Here is a 17,828-nt window from a genome sequence, read left to right as displayed (position 1 = left end):
CACACTACCCACCTCCACCTGGGATTCTCCTCCTTTCCTTGCCTAAAAAACATCCACTCAAAGTAATCACCTCCATCTCCGCCCTTTCCCGTGCAGCCACAACTGCTCTCTGTTCCACAATGCATTGTCAGTCCCACCCCTCCCTCCCTTCCCTGCGCCTCACCCACGCAGCAGTAAAGTGCAGAGAATACACACAAGTGAAAAGGCTTTTTAAAAAAAGAAAAAAAAAAAAAAAAAGACAAAAATCCATACTGCAAAATGCTGAATCACAGCAGTGAACCAGAGGGGACAGGATGATAAGCAAATAATGCAGCAGTATTAAGACCCACAGAAATGGCAGGATAATTGCAGGTCTCAAATCCAAAAAGAGACTAAACAATGGAGCTTAACCACTTCAGACTGAACACCATTAGAATGACACAAAGAGGGTCGTGGTAGATTTACTGCTATTGTTCAGGTCAGGTATCCCAAAATAGGCGTACATTGGGGCACACTGTGTAAAAGCAGCTTTTGGTACAAGAGCACTGGGGACAATCAGACAGACACAGACTGCATGCACTCATACACACTTGCACACAGACACACTCTAAACACACGATCAGACTGGATGAAGGGGAAAACCAAGCAATCCCAAATTCATTCCAACGCAAGCCAACCTTTTTCTTCTTTTACACAAGTAACATTCACACTGTTGGCTATTACATTAATAAATGTAATTTCTTTAGCTGATTTGATCAAACATATGCTTATCTATACAAGAATTCCAAGTATTAGAAGTTGTATGACCACTGCTTCTTATCCTGTCATTTCCTATCATGTGCTAATAACAGTATATCTACATGACAGAAGCATTCATTAGCTTAAAACTGAGCAGAAGACATTAAAATTAAATAAAAATAAAAAAAACCCAAACAAAAATAAAAAACAAAAACAAAAAAAAACATACATATGAGTTATCGGCCATCATTCTGCGTAGGCAACTTTCAGCAACTTTAGACATGCATTTGCCTGTGTGGATCAAAGTATGTCAGTACGATCAAAGTACAAAAGAAAATAAAAAAGTAACGCCACCCCACACCAAACCGTGGAATATAGGCTGAGAGGAATATGCATAATTTCCCATTAAGAACTTTGATGAGTAAAGGTCCCAGTTGTGTATACTGTGTGTGTGTCAATTGACCTTTAACATGATAACCCGTATCATCGACAGCAGCGAAGGGAGGTGGGATATATCCTGATGGGGCCACGTGGTTGGCCCCTCACAGTGGCAGTACTCGACAGTCATCCGTTATCTAAAAGCTTCTGTTGGCCAACAGTATTGAAAGCTGAGGCAGCACTGATTAAAGTAAATAAATCAGTGACCATGTGGTCTTTTGTGTGTATGCGTGTGCTTGAAAAAGTGTGAGGAATGAGTGTGTGCGCGCCTAGGCAATGTCCTGCATAACTAGAGTTGTCTTGATCGCAAAATATCTAGTCAAACCTTGGATGCGCAGTAGAAAAGCTCAACTGGCAAGACATGTTCTGTATGACACAATACAATGCTATTATGTAGTTCATACTTCTGAAAATTAAGAAAAAAGCAAAAACAAAAACATTTCATGTACTGGAATGGAAAGCACCATTTTATCATGTAATGAATCTCAGACTAAGTCCAGATTCAATTAACCACTTACAAAGTTCCTCCCCCCTTCCTTACTGTAACCTATGGCACTGCATCTTGCACAACTTCTGTTGCCCCTCTGACAGAAAGGCCAGGACTTGACCTTAAGACAGAGAAAGGCTCAGGTAGAACCAGTTACAACATTCATTAAACGTTTCTGTGGGGCCCCAAGGCTCTGCAGTACAACTAGGAGGACAGGTGCAGTATTACTATGGGGAGGACCTGCTCAGAAAGCTCAAGCCCTGACCAATGTGCAACCCTATGGTCAAGTTGACATAAGGAGAAATCAGTGACACTGATCTTTTGATCAGTGAAGCCCAGGTAATACATGAGACGACTTCCATCAGCAGCTTTTGATGAAAATAATGTACAGACTGAGAACTTGCACTAAAATTGTTTTCTGTAGAAGAAATTGTTGAAGAAAATATTTGTCAGTTGAGCAGGATATTAAAGTAGAGGTGTTACATGATGTGTACACTGAGGGTACATAAGTCTGTATCTTCAGAACACACAGGGGTGTGTAAAGTTTAGTTTGAGTTACATGAATCTGTTCGACAGGAGCACCTTTGCTTTATGTCCACACAGAAAGAGCTTCAACCACATTTTTTCACGATCCATCTCATCCTTTTCTAATAGGAAAAAGATAAGTACTCATAACAGTTAGCACAACTGTGTAATGCATTGTGTTTTACTTGCACTATATACACAAATGTTTTAAACAAAAGCACGTAATTACAGTGCTGTTTATTGGACTCTGAGCACTTATAAAACACACATTTGATTTCAGTGCCTGAAGTCTCCTGTGTAGACACATACTGAGTAATGGTGCTGGTCACGCTACGCCTTCTCTGTAGACATGGCTTTGGGGGCCTTGAAACTAAAAAACTGAGGCAGGACTATGAGAAGACGTGGAACAAGGCGCGGTTTGGTGCTGGCCTACAGACCAGCAGCACAGTTCAGTGGTGCTGCGGGGCTCCGGGGCCCTTATCGGGAGGGGCCATGTGGTGCAGGTAGCTGCTGTCTTCGTGCCCACAGTGGTTTAGGGGCTCACTCTTAAAAAGAGCTGGAGGTGGGGGGAGGTGGGAGACAGGGGGCACTGCTAGGTGGTGGTGGGGGTGAGGTTGGGCATGTTGGGGTGTGCTTGAGAGGTGCTGCTGGGTTGATGAGGGGTGGGGATGATGGTGAGAGGGCGCTGAGTGGAGTGGCACATGGGAAAATGTGTGCCCCACAGTGCCTTGAGGAGGAATAGACCCTCCTGTTGGGTTGAGGCCCATGGTTGCTGAGGTGGTGGCCAGGGTGGCAGTTGAGGGCCCAGGGCCAGAGGTTGAGGAAGATGAGAAGGTGTTGGAAAAGATCCGGACAGGCACAGGTGGGCCGCTAGTCTGCAGAACAACGGGGCTGGTGACCCGGAAACACTTCTCTTTGTGTGCTTTGAGCATGTTGGAGAAGCGGAAGCGTTGGCCGCACACCTCGCAGGGATAGGGCTTCTCGCCTGTGTGGGTGCGGCGGTGGCGTTTCATGTTGGGTCGGCTGGTGAAGCTCTTCCCACAGATCTCACAAATGAAAGGCTTCTCCCCTGCATAGATTCATAAAAAAACAACAACACTGAATGAGAAAAAAAAAAAAAGAACAGTTTTTAGCAATTAACAAGAAGAATGGAGCACAGGGGGAAAAAATGCATTACAATAAAATCATTCGGTGTCAAAAGTGAGGGTTAGAAAGTGTTAAATATTCAACAAAGTTAACTGTCCTCCCCCCTCCCCTTTAACCATTTCCCTCTGCAGAGAGCAACAGTTCTCTTTTAAATATGTAAATAAGTTTTTGCTGTCAACCCACCCACTCCGCAGGAAGCTATTACAATTCACACTTTGAGCAGAGGAGATGTGAAAGTGAACAACAGCAGCTCCGTTGGATTGTCGCTCTCATTAACCTCCCTCCATGGAGCCACTGAATGTGCCTGCTACCACCCACACAGCCATCTATTAACAGGCTGCTGAAGGGCTCTCTAAATGCCTTATTCTTGCATGTTATGTGTGAAGCTCCTCCACACTAAATGAATATCAAAAGGTGACAGTTAATGTGCTAGTCTTCTGTAACTGTTACCTTACATTCACTCATGAGAATTCACATGGAAAAAAAAAATCTGTATGCAGTGAACCAAACTTTGGGTGTTGAAAGTGTATGCTTCCTATTACAGAGCATGACTGGGTGTGTCTCCTCCTGGATGAGGTTAAATTGGTTGGTAGCAGCAGGGAGAGGAGAGGGTAGCATAATTACACATCACAAATAGAACTGTGAGAGCCTATGGAGTGCAGTGTGTCCACCCACGACAGGCACGGCTGGTGAAAAACAGTGAAGGACATACAAGCATCACTGCTTAGCAGTGGTCTTAGAAATAGCAATGCAGCAGAGACAGAAAATCAAAGGGGTGTAATACAGCATGTGTTTGGGTAGTCATTATAAGCCACAGTATATGCAAGGCTCCTCTTTGATGTGAACATCCCTCTCATTAAAAATTCTGGGCAAAGTCTCCTGCTCTTACCACTATAATGTTCCTGTTGGCAACTCCCCATCTGATTCTTTTTTTAGGATGAGTATGGTGACTGGGTGGCTGGTAAAGCAGGCCAATGAAGGATGGTAAATGCTTGATAAACTTTAGATTTATAAAGTAAAATAAATCTATAGTCATTTGAGACTTTTGTTATATTTCAATAAGAGTACAAAGTGCTGTAACCGTCAAGCAAAGGACAAAAAAGATTTAGGAAACAACTGGTCTGTATGAAATGTAATTTTCCCCTCAACAGCTGGGCCAACTTGGTCTTTGTAATTTGCTTCTGCACGACTGCATTTAAATAGAAGCTGGGAGGAAACTATGCAAACATGGAAAACAAAAGGGCAAGACATTTGTCGACTAAAGTAGCAAGTATCTGCTGAGTAGTCATTTCTTTGTTTTAGTTGACTGCAGAAAAAGAAATGTAAATTAAAAAAAAAAAGAAAAAAAAGGGAGTTTTATTTTTATATAGATTATGATCAATGCCAAAAAAAAAAAAAAAAATACTGTTTACATATATCAGACTTGAGGGTTGTGTGTAACCAGTTAGTGACATTATTTACTGAAGAATCCACAGTGGAGACATTACATTATTTGAAACTGGAATCTCCTGCTGTGGAGAAACTACAACTAGGGTACTATATTTGAGTGCAGCCTCGTTCAGTTTCTACAAACAAAGTGATGAGTTTTCTATAAAGCTTCCTGATGTCATAGAAATGCCTCACCACTTAAAAAGGGCTCTGAAACTAGAATTGGTTTCCTGCATTTAAAAAGCAGGTTAATACTGACACTCATATTTTTGCAGAAAGTCCATAGGTTTCAGCCATATGGATTATCCCAAAGGACACTGGCCTGATTGGCATGTGTGATTTTCCCAGAACACTTATGGAACTTAAAAGACCCACACTTGTTTCTCACCTGTGTGTGTCTTCATGTGCTCATCAAAGTACTGTTTCATGTTGAAGTCTTTGCCACACCACTGGCACATGAACTGCTTGTGTCCGATGTGAATGCTCATGTGGGAGCGCAGCTGGTACTTGTATTGGAACCGTTCATCACAGTTCTACAGCAGAAACAACAGATGCGTTCAGATAACATGTCCACACACGTCCACACACACACACACACACACACACACACACACACACACACAGTCAGTACAACAGCATGCACACACACACACACACACACAAAAAAAAAGCACACTTGCTGACACACAGTAATTGACAATCTGATTTAGATAAAACATTTATCATGCGCTACTCTTTCTGCATTTTCTAATGTGAAAATAGTTTAGAAGTGAAATGTTTATTTTGACAACCGTAACCCAAGTAAATCAGTAAGGGTTTAAGACAGAACTGTAACATTGTTCAATCATAAAACAGCTTTTGATGTGACAAAAGCTGCTTCAGCTCTGACAATAAATCACTTATTGCTTTTGGCTGCTTCCTTGTTTTGTCCCAAATGATAATTTTGTGAAAATGTCAATGTTATTATTTAACATTTTCATAACTGTTGTTGTTGTTAAATATAACTGTTGTGTGGCATTATTTAGAGTTATATGTACACTGCTGTGTAGGGACTGCTTTATGACGCATCACGCTTAAGAAACGCAGTTAGTTCCACAATCCAGCACCACTGCTCAGGTTATTTTGGTGCATGGAGCAACACTGTATTTGCAATCTGTTTTCTTTCCTGGTCAGGGTTTTCTTGAAGTGAAGTATTCATAATCTTAATGTGGCACCACCTGACCAAATAAATGTCAGTAAGGGAAGAAAAGAAAGAAAAAGAAAAGCTGCTTCTATAAACAGCCTATATACTTATTAAGGATAAAGTTGAATATTTGATGACAACCTCAAACATCTGATTAGAGTAACTCCACCTCCATACATAGTTCTGGTTTGACCCCCATTTAAACAGTTGGGGAATGTAAAGGTCTTTGGCTGAAGTAAAACACTGTTTCAACTGTACCCAACCCAGCTGAACAGGGAAAACAAAACAAAGCAACGATCACGTCACACAACATAACAAAACGCTTCTCTCACAGACGTCACATGCATACATTGAACATTTATTCCTTCAGCTATTTAACGCTTCAGTTAATAGGTGAACTGTGTTCCTGTGTGGTTTTCTAATATTTGACATGGTCTGGCTTCAGCTCCTCTGTAGAACATTGTCCACTGAATGCAAAACACACAGTGCACAGTCAACATCTGGAAGACACTGACTATTTTAGGTTATTCACAAACCACAGGACACAGATGTCTCCCAGCTGAAACTTACTGGTGTAAGTCTGCTTTTACAGCACACAAAAAAAAATTCTGTCACTCCATTCAAGTGATCAAACTAGTTTAAAACATATAATTGAATTAAAATAAATAAAATCCACAGTAAAATTCACACCAAAAATAAATAAGAAGGGGGGTGGTGAAATTTAAATGTTTGCTTATATAAAAATTTCTAAAGCCACTGCACTTTCATCCTTATATAATTTTATTTGTTCAAGGGTATTTGAAGACAGTATGTAAATTAAACCACCACTATTATATGCCCTCCATGTTATGTAAATGATCTTTAACGCAAATATTTCAACTGCAACAAAACCCTGTGAAATTGTAAAAATAAAATGGCCTGTATTTGTATAGCGCTTTTCTAGTCCCTAATGACCCCAAAGCGCTTTACACAACCTGTCATCCACCCAGTCACACACACATTCACACACTGGTGATGGCAAGCTACATTGTAGCCACAGCCACCCTGGGGCGCACTGACAGAGGCGAGGCTGCCGGACACTGGCGCCACCGGGCCCTCTGACGCCACCAGTAGGCAACGGGTGAAGTGTCTTGCCCAAGGACACAACGACCGAGGAGCCGGGGCTCGAACCGGCAACCTTCCGATTACAAGGCGAACTCCCAACTCTTGAGCCATGATCGCCCCGATGTGATTTAAATTTTTTTGTTTTTTTCCCATAACAAGTAGGAACTCAAAGAAGGCCAACCAACGAAATCTGTGCCTAAGGTACATAAATCCTCTAGATACATGGATTAGCAATAATCTATTTCCTCTTAAGTTTTACCACAGTTTTAAACTTTAGTTGTGGTGGGGACTGGGACACAAAAGCACTGGATTAAGTGAATAAATAAGTCAATGAGCAAATAATACCCTTTAAGTTTTATGTGCTACAAATAAATAACTTAGAAATGCTGCATCTAAGTCTCTTATTATGCAGATGAACTGCTGGTCTACCATCTGCAGCCATACTCCTCTGAGGCCTCCATGAGTTTGCTATAGTGGCACATGAATCTGTTCTCCACCCTAAACAGGTTCTGGTTGCAACAGCCCTTCAGCTCACAGGATCTCCAGAGTGGGAGGACAACAGCCATAAGCTCTAGTCCACAACAGGAGACTGGAGGAAAACAGGAGATGGAAAAGCCCAGACCCTGAAGTTTATATATATAGGTCAAAGGATTGTCCACAAGTAAACTGACTGTGGATGCATTGTTCTCTCAAACAAACAAAAAATAATAACACCCAAATATACTTGGATGGTTTATGTAGGGGAAATACTGATTCGGTCACTGTTTGAAGTCTATTGTTAGACATCTTACCTCACAACGAAAGGGCTTCTCTCCAGAGTGCTGGAGTGAGTGAACTTTCAAAGACATACTGCGCTTAAATGACTTCCCACACGTTTCACAGGTGAATGGCATGTCCTTCGTATGAGCTGGATTTAAGAGAAAAAAATGCAAGTGACATGGCTAAATCATAACAAACTAATCAAATTAAAGTTTTAACTAAATTGGTATTGCTTGAATAAATGCTATGATGAGACATGATCATACAAAAGAATTTACATTTCACAATATTTAAAAAGAAAAGGCAGCATGTTGTCACTAAAGACACTATGCTGAGTATCTATAAGAAAAAAAATGGATCTTGTACAGGTGAATATTATTTAATTGAAAGCCATGTGGTGTCTCACACTTCTAGATATCACAGTAACAGACAGCAGCCGCAACTTACCAACCATGTGCTTTCGGACGTGAGCCATAGTGTAGAATTTTTTCTCACAGATTTCACATGAGAACTTCTTTTCTGCATAGCCATGCACAATTTTGATGTGCTCATGCAATGACCAGAGCTTCTTAAAAGACTTGCTGCAGGAAACACACTGAAGAACAATAACAACAAAAATGTATAAAGAGAAGACAAAAAAAATATTAATTTTAAGCATTTTGTTTTGATCAGCCAGAATTCTTTTATTATACTCCAGCGCCCTCTGCTGGGCAAAAAAAGTCAGCAAGGGTTTATCTTGCTGAAATCCCTCTAAATCCTACCATCAAAGTAAAAACGGAAGCGGCCAAATCATCATAACTAAATCATTACTCTTGATTTAAAAAACAACAACAACAACAAAAAACTTCAATAGTAATACTTCCTTCTTAAATCATATCGAACATAATGCAACCCGATCAAAAGACCATTTTAATTTCAAAGTATAAATCAGTGGTACTTGGACAGTTGCAGACAAGTACTATACATTGATGTTTGGCCATGACCAAACATCAAACTGGGCGTTGCAGTAATTTCTGTCTAGCATGAGTTTTATGATTAGGCTGTTGTCTCCCTAAAATAAAATATCTTGCAGCGTGACAAGATAACAACCAGATGAACTGTGAAAAAGTATCCACACAAACAAAGTGGCCAAAAAAAAAAAAAAAAAAAAAAAAAAAAAAAAAAATACAGTTTCTTCCAGCTGCCTTTTAGCATGTGATTGCCAAGATATCATGTGAATCATTTCCAACAACGCGTTCCTTTTTTCCATGTTAACAAAAATCAATCAAATAATAAAATGAAACACTGTGGAACCAGTTGTGTGCACATACTCTTACATCTCACCCTGGAGCTCTTTCACAGCTGCCACCGGTACTGCTGGTAGCATCACAAGTGTGTTTATATACAGATGTTCGTGTTTTAACGTCAGCCTACTCAAAAAAGATCCACATTTTGCCATAGTACAAATGGTTGTATAGACATGTTTAAAAGATTCCTAATTTCCCTTTGTTTTATATTGTAATATAACTACTGTTCTCTCTGGTTATCAGAAAAGCTGACAGAAAACATGAAAGTGGAAAAACTGAACTTCATAATTCAGAGCCTTTTAAATTAGATTGTTAGTACACATGCACAGAAATTACTCATTTGAGAGTTGCTTCAAGGACAAAAAATAAGGGGGGAAAACAAACAAAAAAGAAACAGAAAAAAAGAAACAGTTGCACAATTACACATATTATATCTCCATGACGTGAGAACAGGTTTCTTTATACCCTGTAATTGTTTCAAACTGTTTCGGGTGGCTCAGAGGAAGCTGCTCAAATAACATTTTCTTTAAACTGCAGATGCAAATCAAGCAGAACAAACCAAGGGCTAAATAAAGCTGCTAAAAACAGCTGTATAACCCTTGGGGATTCAGATGCTGAGTCGCCTTTTTCAATTTTAGAGAAGTAAAACCACAATGCACCTTCTTTCACTGAAATATTTTTGATAATAGATGGCTGATCTAAATAACGTCAGTTTCAGATGTCCTGTATCTAAAATATTGCTTAAGCATTACCAGTAATGCACACATGACTTTTCAAACAAAATACAATTAGTATTTTTAGATTGCATATTTGACAGAAATCTTCTGTGCTATTTTACCACAAACCATGACGATGTTGTTATCAATAGCTTATGAAGTAAATTCAACACAAACTCCTACAGCTGTATTGTTGTGGTGGCTGAAAACAATATGGCCCTCAAAACATTCAAAGCACACCGCAGCTTAAGTTATGTTTCAGGAGATAAAATGTTATGGCATTTTTTGTGTGCTTTTACTTTCATGGTAATAACTTCTAATTACCATTGTCTAGGTAGAATTTTTATATAGCAGTCCATGACAACTTTAGACGTTTTTCAAAACTTAATGAATATCAAAAGAAGAAAGAAAGCTACAGAAATACTGCAGAATTTCAAGGTTAATATCATGGCTAATGTGACAAGTCGAACACTTCTGGAATTCAGGAATATCTAATTCAGCTAAATTAAATTTCTTGTTATATGTGCTTTTTACTGACCTTTCTGCATATTTCATAACTGATATCTGTTTTAATTAGTGAGTGATGAATGTTGTATAATGGCTGCATAAAATCACTAGCATGAAGCACCTTGAAAGCTGCATCCCCCGTGAAATGACTGTTGGCCACCTTAGTTATTAAAAAGCCACACTCTTCTCCTGTGAGCTAACAGCTGAAAACCCACTTTCAGTTCTCAGCTGCCGCTACATTCAAACTGCCACATAAATGAGCTGAGAGAGCTCCGAATCTGCTGCTGCTAGCAAGTTACTGAAACTTTTAGCAATCACTGTTTTCTCTTTGAAAATTGAACTTTTTAAAGTGTCAAATGTTGCCTTTAGATTTTCTAACAAAATAAATGCCAACATCAACCAAGAGGGTATCATAGTCATCAGGTAACAAGTTTGGTCACATTAAAAAGTTTTAAACAAAGTGATTGCTTTCACATACCACAATAACTCACTTTAAAGCCAAGTCATTTTTTGGTCATTACTTCCACTAAATGATTTACAGTTAATTCTGTAAAAAAACATAACTACATATCATTTGCCTTTTTTTTTTTCCTCCCTTTCTTGAACAAGCAGCCACCTTTAGTGGCAGAAAACTGCATCCTGACTTAATACTACAGTTACATTGGATGGGTGGATGGATGGATATATATTTTTTTTTTCCCCTATTTTTTTTTTTTTTTTAAATACATGACTACAAATTCTAATCAGTTAAATATGACTGATTTCAGTTCAAATGTAATTTAGAAATAAACTGAAACCTGCCAGAAATATACTTAAATATATGCAGAAAAATACAATATTATAATTACTAATACATAAGAATTTGTGTCCGCAGGTGTCAAAGAGGAGCCTGGGGTTGGAGCATCAGATAAGGCTGTAGTACAGGTGCACAAGTCTCATGGCTTAGAGGAAAGTCTTGTTCTAATTTATCTAAACATCTTTATACGTAAGAATATATTAAACCTCTTTCTCCAGAATAACATTTACAAGAGTAACTACACAAATATCAGATAAAGGTTTGGATTACCTGAATGTTCTTCTCACAATCAGTCTGCTGGTGCAAGGCTAGCTCACTCTCCAAGACAAACTTCTTGCCGCACTTGTCACAGATCTGCATTCGTCTGTGTGTAACATTCATGTGCTTCTCCAGGTACCAGCGTGTGTTGAATACTCGAGGACATTTTTCACATGCCAGCATCTCCTTCTCCTCCACCTCTGCTTTCCCTCCTGATGGTACAGTAGGAGAAGAGGAGGGAGCTGACCTAGCTGACCTGCCTTTGCTCTTTGGAGGCTCTGTGCGTTTCCGTCGCCCTCTGGTGGTCATTCCAGCAGGGGTAGCACCCAGAGCTGTTCGCAGACTTTTCCTCCGTGGCTGGCTGGAAGCAGCTGCACTACTAGACCCTCGACGGGTTCTCTTTGACCGCGTTCTTTGACTTTCAACATCATCTTCCTCCTCATCTTCCTCCTCATCCTCCTCAGGGCTCTCATCTTCCTCCTCCTCCTCCTCTTCCTCCTCCTCTTCATCGTCGTCATCATCACTTCCAGCTCTTTCAGAGTCATCTACTGTGGTTCCAGTTTTATTGTCCCCTTTGGATACATGAAGTGTCTGGTTGTTCAGGTTGACCTCCACAATGATTTGCTCACGCTTGAAACTCTCCTCACCATCCTCACCCTCTTCTTCCTCCTCATCTTCATCATCATCTTCAGTATCATCAGAGGATCCATCATTGCCTGCCTGGGACCCCTGTATCCCCACCTCCTGCCCAGCCCCCCCTTCTCTGAAATACTGCTGATGTTGGTGTTGACCAATGTTCTGATCTCCCATGGATGTCTTGGCTGCCATTTTATTGTCCACTAACACAGAATAAGGCTTGCCACCAACCTCCCTCTTATAAATCTTTCCTGTCAAGTCCAGGTCTGGGTTAGGAGAGTGAAAGTAGGACTGGGACACCGGTGCCCTGCGTCCTTCCTCCTGTGACATCCCGCCAAGACTAGGGATGGAAACCTCTTCCTTGAGGCTTTGACAGGATTTCATGAAGAGGGAGAAGGTATGGAGGGGGTACAGTTAGTAGGAGCACAGGGCAACGGAAAAGAGTAACAGCGGTGGTAACTAGGTAGACTAGCCTATCCTACAAGGAGAGGCAGGGGACACCACACTAATCCCCCACCCTCCTTCTACTGAAAAGACAGGAAGGAGGGGATGAGGTGAGAGACCGTCAACCGGATTCAAAGAGAGCATCCATGCTGTCCAAGCAAAGAACTGCAGCTGTATAGACATACAATCAGTTCCAACTTTTGTACCATGTGCTTAAGAATCAGAAAGCAAAACCAAAGTCTTAACGTTGATTCTCAACATTTAAAATTATCCCCTCCAGTTGTTGAGCTGCAGGCTGCTGCCCTGCAGAGCGCCAGTCTTCAAACAGCAGAGCAGGTAAAGATGAGCTGAATACCAAAAACGGAAATGCTGTAAGGACCTCTGCGTCTTGCTTGAACAGCCATTTGTTGTGCATTACCTATGAGATAAGACAAAGAAACAGAATAATATAGATGAGAGTGTTCCGTGTGACCTGAAACTACAGCCATATTGTCAAGTTCTGAACAGTGAGTGCCACACTTGGCCACAAATGTTTCAGTGTTGTGTGTAGGAGTGGAAACCACAGCTTTCACACATGAATGCGAGTGAATTCAATTTCAACAAATGAGCAGTCTAAATATTTCTAAACCACAACTGAAACACCTCATTATAAAGCAGAGACAGTTTGCTTTATAGAGTGACACATCAACATTCATGCTTGCAATAAGGACATATTTAGATCAACTAAAGTGCAACAAGTCACAACTTCTTCTCAGTAGTGAAAATATGTAACATATCTTCTTAAAGACGATCTGATCGATGTCAATGCTAGAGCAGAAAACAGCCTGTTTGTTAAACAACATCGGTTGTCTATGCACAAACACAGATGCAATCACTGTAAACTACCAACAATCTGAAACTTAATAAATAAATTGGTACTCACTCAGTCCTGTGTTCCAGTGGTGGTTAGAGACCATTTACAGAAATACTTCTCAGAAAGCAAAAGCCAGATTCAAGTTCTAAAGCACACTGATTAAACAACACAAGATCTTCTTCAACATCACACATGCACAAACCTCCCATTGACTGTTGGAGAGTATAGTGTAACCACAGCTTAGGAGCTTGTATTGCAAATACAACCACAGGAAACTGTATGTCAACCTTTCAGTGAAACCGAAGTAGTGCACTTCTTGTAACAAACAGTATTATCACTGTGCTCATGCAAGTAACAGCTCAAAAAACATTGAATCAAAGAGTAATGTATTACTTATGTATGATGTTGGCTTTGGTGTAAATGTAATCCTGGAACTGACCCTGGATGACAGGTTGCTGACCTCGAACAACCCTACACCCTACAAACCATTTTGAGTGTGCACCAGGGCGGTTTGCTCGCTAGAAAACCTCCCCCCATGCAATAAACAAAAATTACATTTCCTTTCCAGGAGACAGCAAACATCCTCTCCTCAGAATCTTCACAAACATCTTATGCTTAAATTTCAAGAACTGACACACCACCGTCTACAAAGAAATCACAAACAGGCTAACAGGTACTTTCACATTCACACACACCCCCACTCCACCCATGAACTCTACTTTGTTCTGTTTAATTTAAAGTCACCATTAGAAAAGAGTTTCTGTAAATGCCAGAAAAAGGAGCATTACTGTGCAAATAATGGGAAATGCAGCTGAAACGATGGGTCACACTTTGTAATTAAGGCATAAGCCTAATTATTTTACCGTGATCAAATATTAATCATAATGAGTTCTCTGAGGCTTAACCAGATCATTATTTGTCAGTTAAACTGTTGGGGTAATTTGTGGTGTCTTACATTTACTACCACTGATTTAATCCTACCTGGCAACAGAAGCTGCACCTGCTGAAAATAATCTTGAATAAAACCAGATTAATTAAAAATAGGCTATGAAACTTTGGTGATCCAAACTTAATGTGAGCTAAAGCCATCTTATTTAACATTTTCTTTCTAATTCACTGGTCGTTTTCCCAAAGATTGTCTTTTCACCTCAAGACTTGGTGCGTATATCTGGTGAATTTGATCCTCTGTAGATAAGCATGTTGCAGTGAAGGCAGAGATAAGATGAACTAAAGCAATTTTTTAAGCCAGAGATTAATCAGTTGGTTCTACCTCATTTTGCATGCAAAAAAGTAAGCCATTTATGTAGACTTTGGGTATGCACATATAAGGCACACCTGCCTTCCTGTGTAGGCTGACTCTGATCCTTTCTGAGAATTGGACAGGAGCTCTGAGAGCATTAAGACCACAAGGGGAGGGCAAGCTCGGCACTGACAGAGCAACTTAACTCACATGGTAGTCCTAGACACAAAGCCTAATAGATTATCCTGTGTCTAGATGACAGAGCAATATAAACTGCAAGAGAACCCCCACGCCTAAACATGCAATTATGCTGGTTTACATTCTCGTTTGAAAAAAAGGCATGCTTGCACAACAACACAGCCAATTTATTACTATACCGATATAAAACTGATTAAAAAGATCATTTTTAAAATAAAAATAAAAAAGCACATAAACAGTGTGGTTATACAACCTTGTTGAGTATAACCCTTCTATTGCTTATCATTATCAACGATGAGTCATTTTGGGGTTTCACTCTCTGTGAAATAATGCAGTCCTTTGATGTGGGAATCAAGCAGAGCGCAGACTTCTCAATATCACGAGTAATTAGTTTACACATTCACCTTGTAGGATAGGGAGGTCAAACTTTTAGAAATGTAGATCGTTTTGCGACTGCCTATTGAAGCTTTAACAGCTTTCAAAGATGAACTTTGTACCCTGATGCAAAAAAAAAGAAAAAGAGCATCAATGAATGTCTGGATTACTGAAATGACCTGTCAGCCAGAGAATTACTAATGCTCAGCAAAAGTTGCAGAGAAATCAAAGTTTTTTCAGCAATGGCCAATTCATAGCTGTCCTCAATCACGTTTCAGAGAAGCCAGAACTCATTTCATATGTAAGCCACAAAGCCAGTCACATACCGGATAGATGCTACTGTGGCTTAAGATATTTGTATGACACAGGATGGGAGTGTAACTGCAACGGCAGCATACAACACTTAAAACCCATCAGCATTAAATAGTACACATGCTGACAAGTACTTGGCTAAACTTTGACAGTTAAGCAGAGGAGACCTTTGAAGTCAAAATGTGTCACGTTTGCTTCGTACTATGCAGCAGTGCTACTCAAATCCATGCACCCTCTTGAGTCTAGACTTTAATGAGCTTTCCCTTTTGCAGCTTGTGGAGGACCTTGTGAAGGTTCACATTCTTGACTCTGTCCAAACTCATAAGACCTTAACCAGCTCACTGTGTGGTGCACTACAGGGGTGCTCCATGCCTCGGTAGGTATTTGGCCCTCAAACCCATAATCGAGGTCAGAGAGCAGTACCTAGGGTTTTTGATATAGCACATATCATTTGAGGCACTACACGAAGTGGTCAAGGAATATGTCAGCTCCCATCTCTTCCACACCAGCTTTTTAGGAGACACTGCTGAGCTGTTTACTTCTGGGATATCTCTATTATGGATAAGGAAAGAAAACATGGTAGCCTTTAGCACTTACTTTGACACTGATTTAGACTGTGAAAACACACCGAAACGTGACTATAATAAAAAAGGGCTTCATATGCATCAAAACGAAGTAAATCACATGCGCATATGAATTTGTTTTCGTCGGGTTGGATGCAGCGTATTCAGCTACAAGACTTGCTGTTAACGCTGCAGTGTGTTCGAAGCAAAGAAAGGGTTAAAACAAAAAGGCAACATTGTACAACAAACAGTAACGTTGTGCAGGCCAGGCCAACTTAGGCTACTTAGCTAGCTAGCAGTAGTCCATAGGTACTAACCTGCACACACATGACAAGCTAACTTGGCTACATTAGCTCAAGGTGCAGCCATTAGATGTTTTAGTGCAGTTAAGGTCACTTCATTTGGATAACAGTCATACTAATACACAAGCACTACAATCTAAAGGCTGGTGTTTGCAGACAGGCAGTAGCTTCCAACAAAAGAGTAGTTTCACTTTTTAAAAAAAAAATCATAAACCGCCCAGGTTGGTGCTAGTTAGCTCAAAGCTAGCGTTAACGTCAATATTTAGCATTAACGTTACATTTAATTTCGATGCTGCACTCCGAAGGGAAAGTCTGACAGTTTTTGGACCCTCGTGAAGCTAAACGAAAAGCTGATGTCATGCTTTGTCATCAGTGTTTCTCTCTTGCTGTGGTGCAGTATGAAAAATGCCGCTTTCTCAACAAAACCCAGACTGCTCTACTGGTAAACCCACTCAACTCGACACTGTCATAAAGTCAGCGCTAGCCGGGCTCGCAGACTGCTCTCACCGTAGCTTCGGCCCCGCACTACCGGCGAACCACGGCTGCCGTTTCCGACAGCTGTCATGCGTGTCACACATGTAAGTGCTTAAAATCAACTAAAACAGCGATATTTTGTTGTCGGTTTGCTGGCTTACCTCCGTCAGGGCGACCTTCTTCTTGCGTTCGTGCAATCAGAGTTGCACAGATTCAGGGTTGCACACGCATTTCTCCCTCCCTCTCTCTCGCTCTCTTTTCATTCACGGATATGCATTTAGACGGGCCACTGCCACTGGTCTTTGTGTGCAAAATGTGGGCGCTTATTTGTTTATGTCCGCTATAGACTGCGGAGATATCTGCGCACCGGTGTCCTCAACCCCGCTACGTGGCCCGGCCAAGCTCTCGCGTGTACTACCGTCGTCCCGCGCTCATCCCAGGCATCCAGGCCGCTGTCTGGATGGGCGCGCGGCAGCTTGTCTGGTCTGGATTCTTTTCGTCTCCCCTCCAAAGCAGACAGGGCACGGCGCGCGCGCACGTGCTGAGCTTAAATCCTTGATTGATGAAATCATAATGAGAAGACCCCGATGGCCGTTTAATCCTCCCAGAGGAAAAATTCTAAAACTACAATAAATGCAATCAGTTTTTATCACAGACTCTTAAACTTTAATATCTTTTCTATTTTAATTCGGGGTTTTTTTTGGTAACAGTTGTTTTAATTGACTCAAGTCCTCCAGTTTATTTCCATGAAGACTCTCGGGAAAATGACTGAACTGCATATTTCTGCGATATTAAAACATTTTAAAAAAAATGCATGGATGTATATAAAGAACACAGGAGAAAAAAAAAAGTGTCGAAACTATGTCTCATTCTAAAGAATCAAATTATCTTCATAGTTTACTTTTGTCAATACAAAATAAATCTTCCCTTTAATTAAAAAAAATACTATTCCTTCCAGTTTGAAACACTTTTTTTAGTATATAGTTTTTTTTAAAATGGTGTACCTTTTATTTTCTTAAAGCAAGACAAAATAAATGCCACCCCCCACCCCAGTGACAGTTATGCCTGTGTAAAACATCTC

At 40.5% G+C, this 17,828-nt stretch overlaps 1 protein-coding gene across 1 annotated transcript; it reads right to left on the bottom strand.

Moving 5' to 3' along the window:
• Positions 1–217: 217 nt before the first annotated feature.
• On the bottom strand, positions 218–17,334 carry znf652 (zinc finger protein 652). Its single transcript, XM_086289843.1, has 6 exons — positions 16,909–17,334; positions 11,363–12,848; positions 8,235–8,382; positions 7,820–7,935; positions 5,130–5,274; positions 218–3,236 (listed from the first exon to the last, which is right to left on the bottom strand). Exons 2-6 carry the CDS (start codon positions 12,368–12,370, stop codon positions 2,617–2,619), a joined length of 2,037 nt encoding a protein of 678 aa, XP_086145969.1. The 5' UTR covers positions 12,371–12,848; positions 16,909–17,334; the 3' UTR covers positions 218–2,616.
• Positions 17,335–17,828: the final 494 nt, after the last annotated feature.

The sequence above is a fragment of the Aulonocara sp. 'chitande type north' Nkhata Bay genome, linkage group LG4, assembly GCF_057382095.1.
Source record: "Aulonocara sp. 'chitande type north' Nkhata Bay isolate Kocher_YH1m ecotype deep benthic linkage group LG4, A_spYH_male_GT1.1, whole genome shotgun sequence".
NCBI classification, from domain to species: domain Eukaryota; kingdom Metazoa; phylum Chordata; class Actinopteri; order Cichliformes; family Cichlidae; genus Aulonocara; species Aulonocara sp. 'chitande type north' Nkhata Bay.
This window is presented reverse-complemented; position numbering and strand designations above follow the sequence as displayed.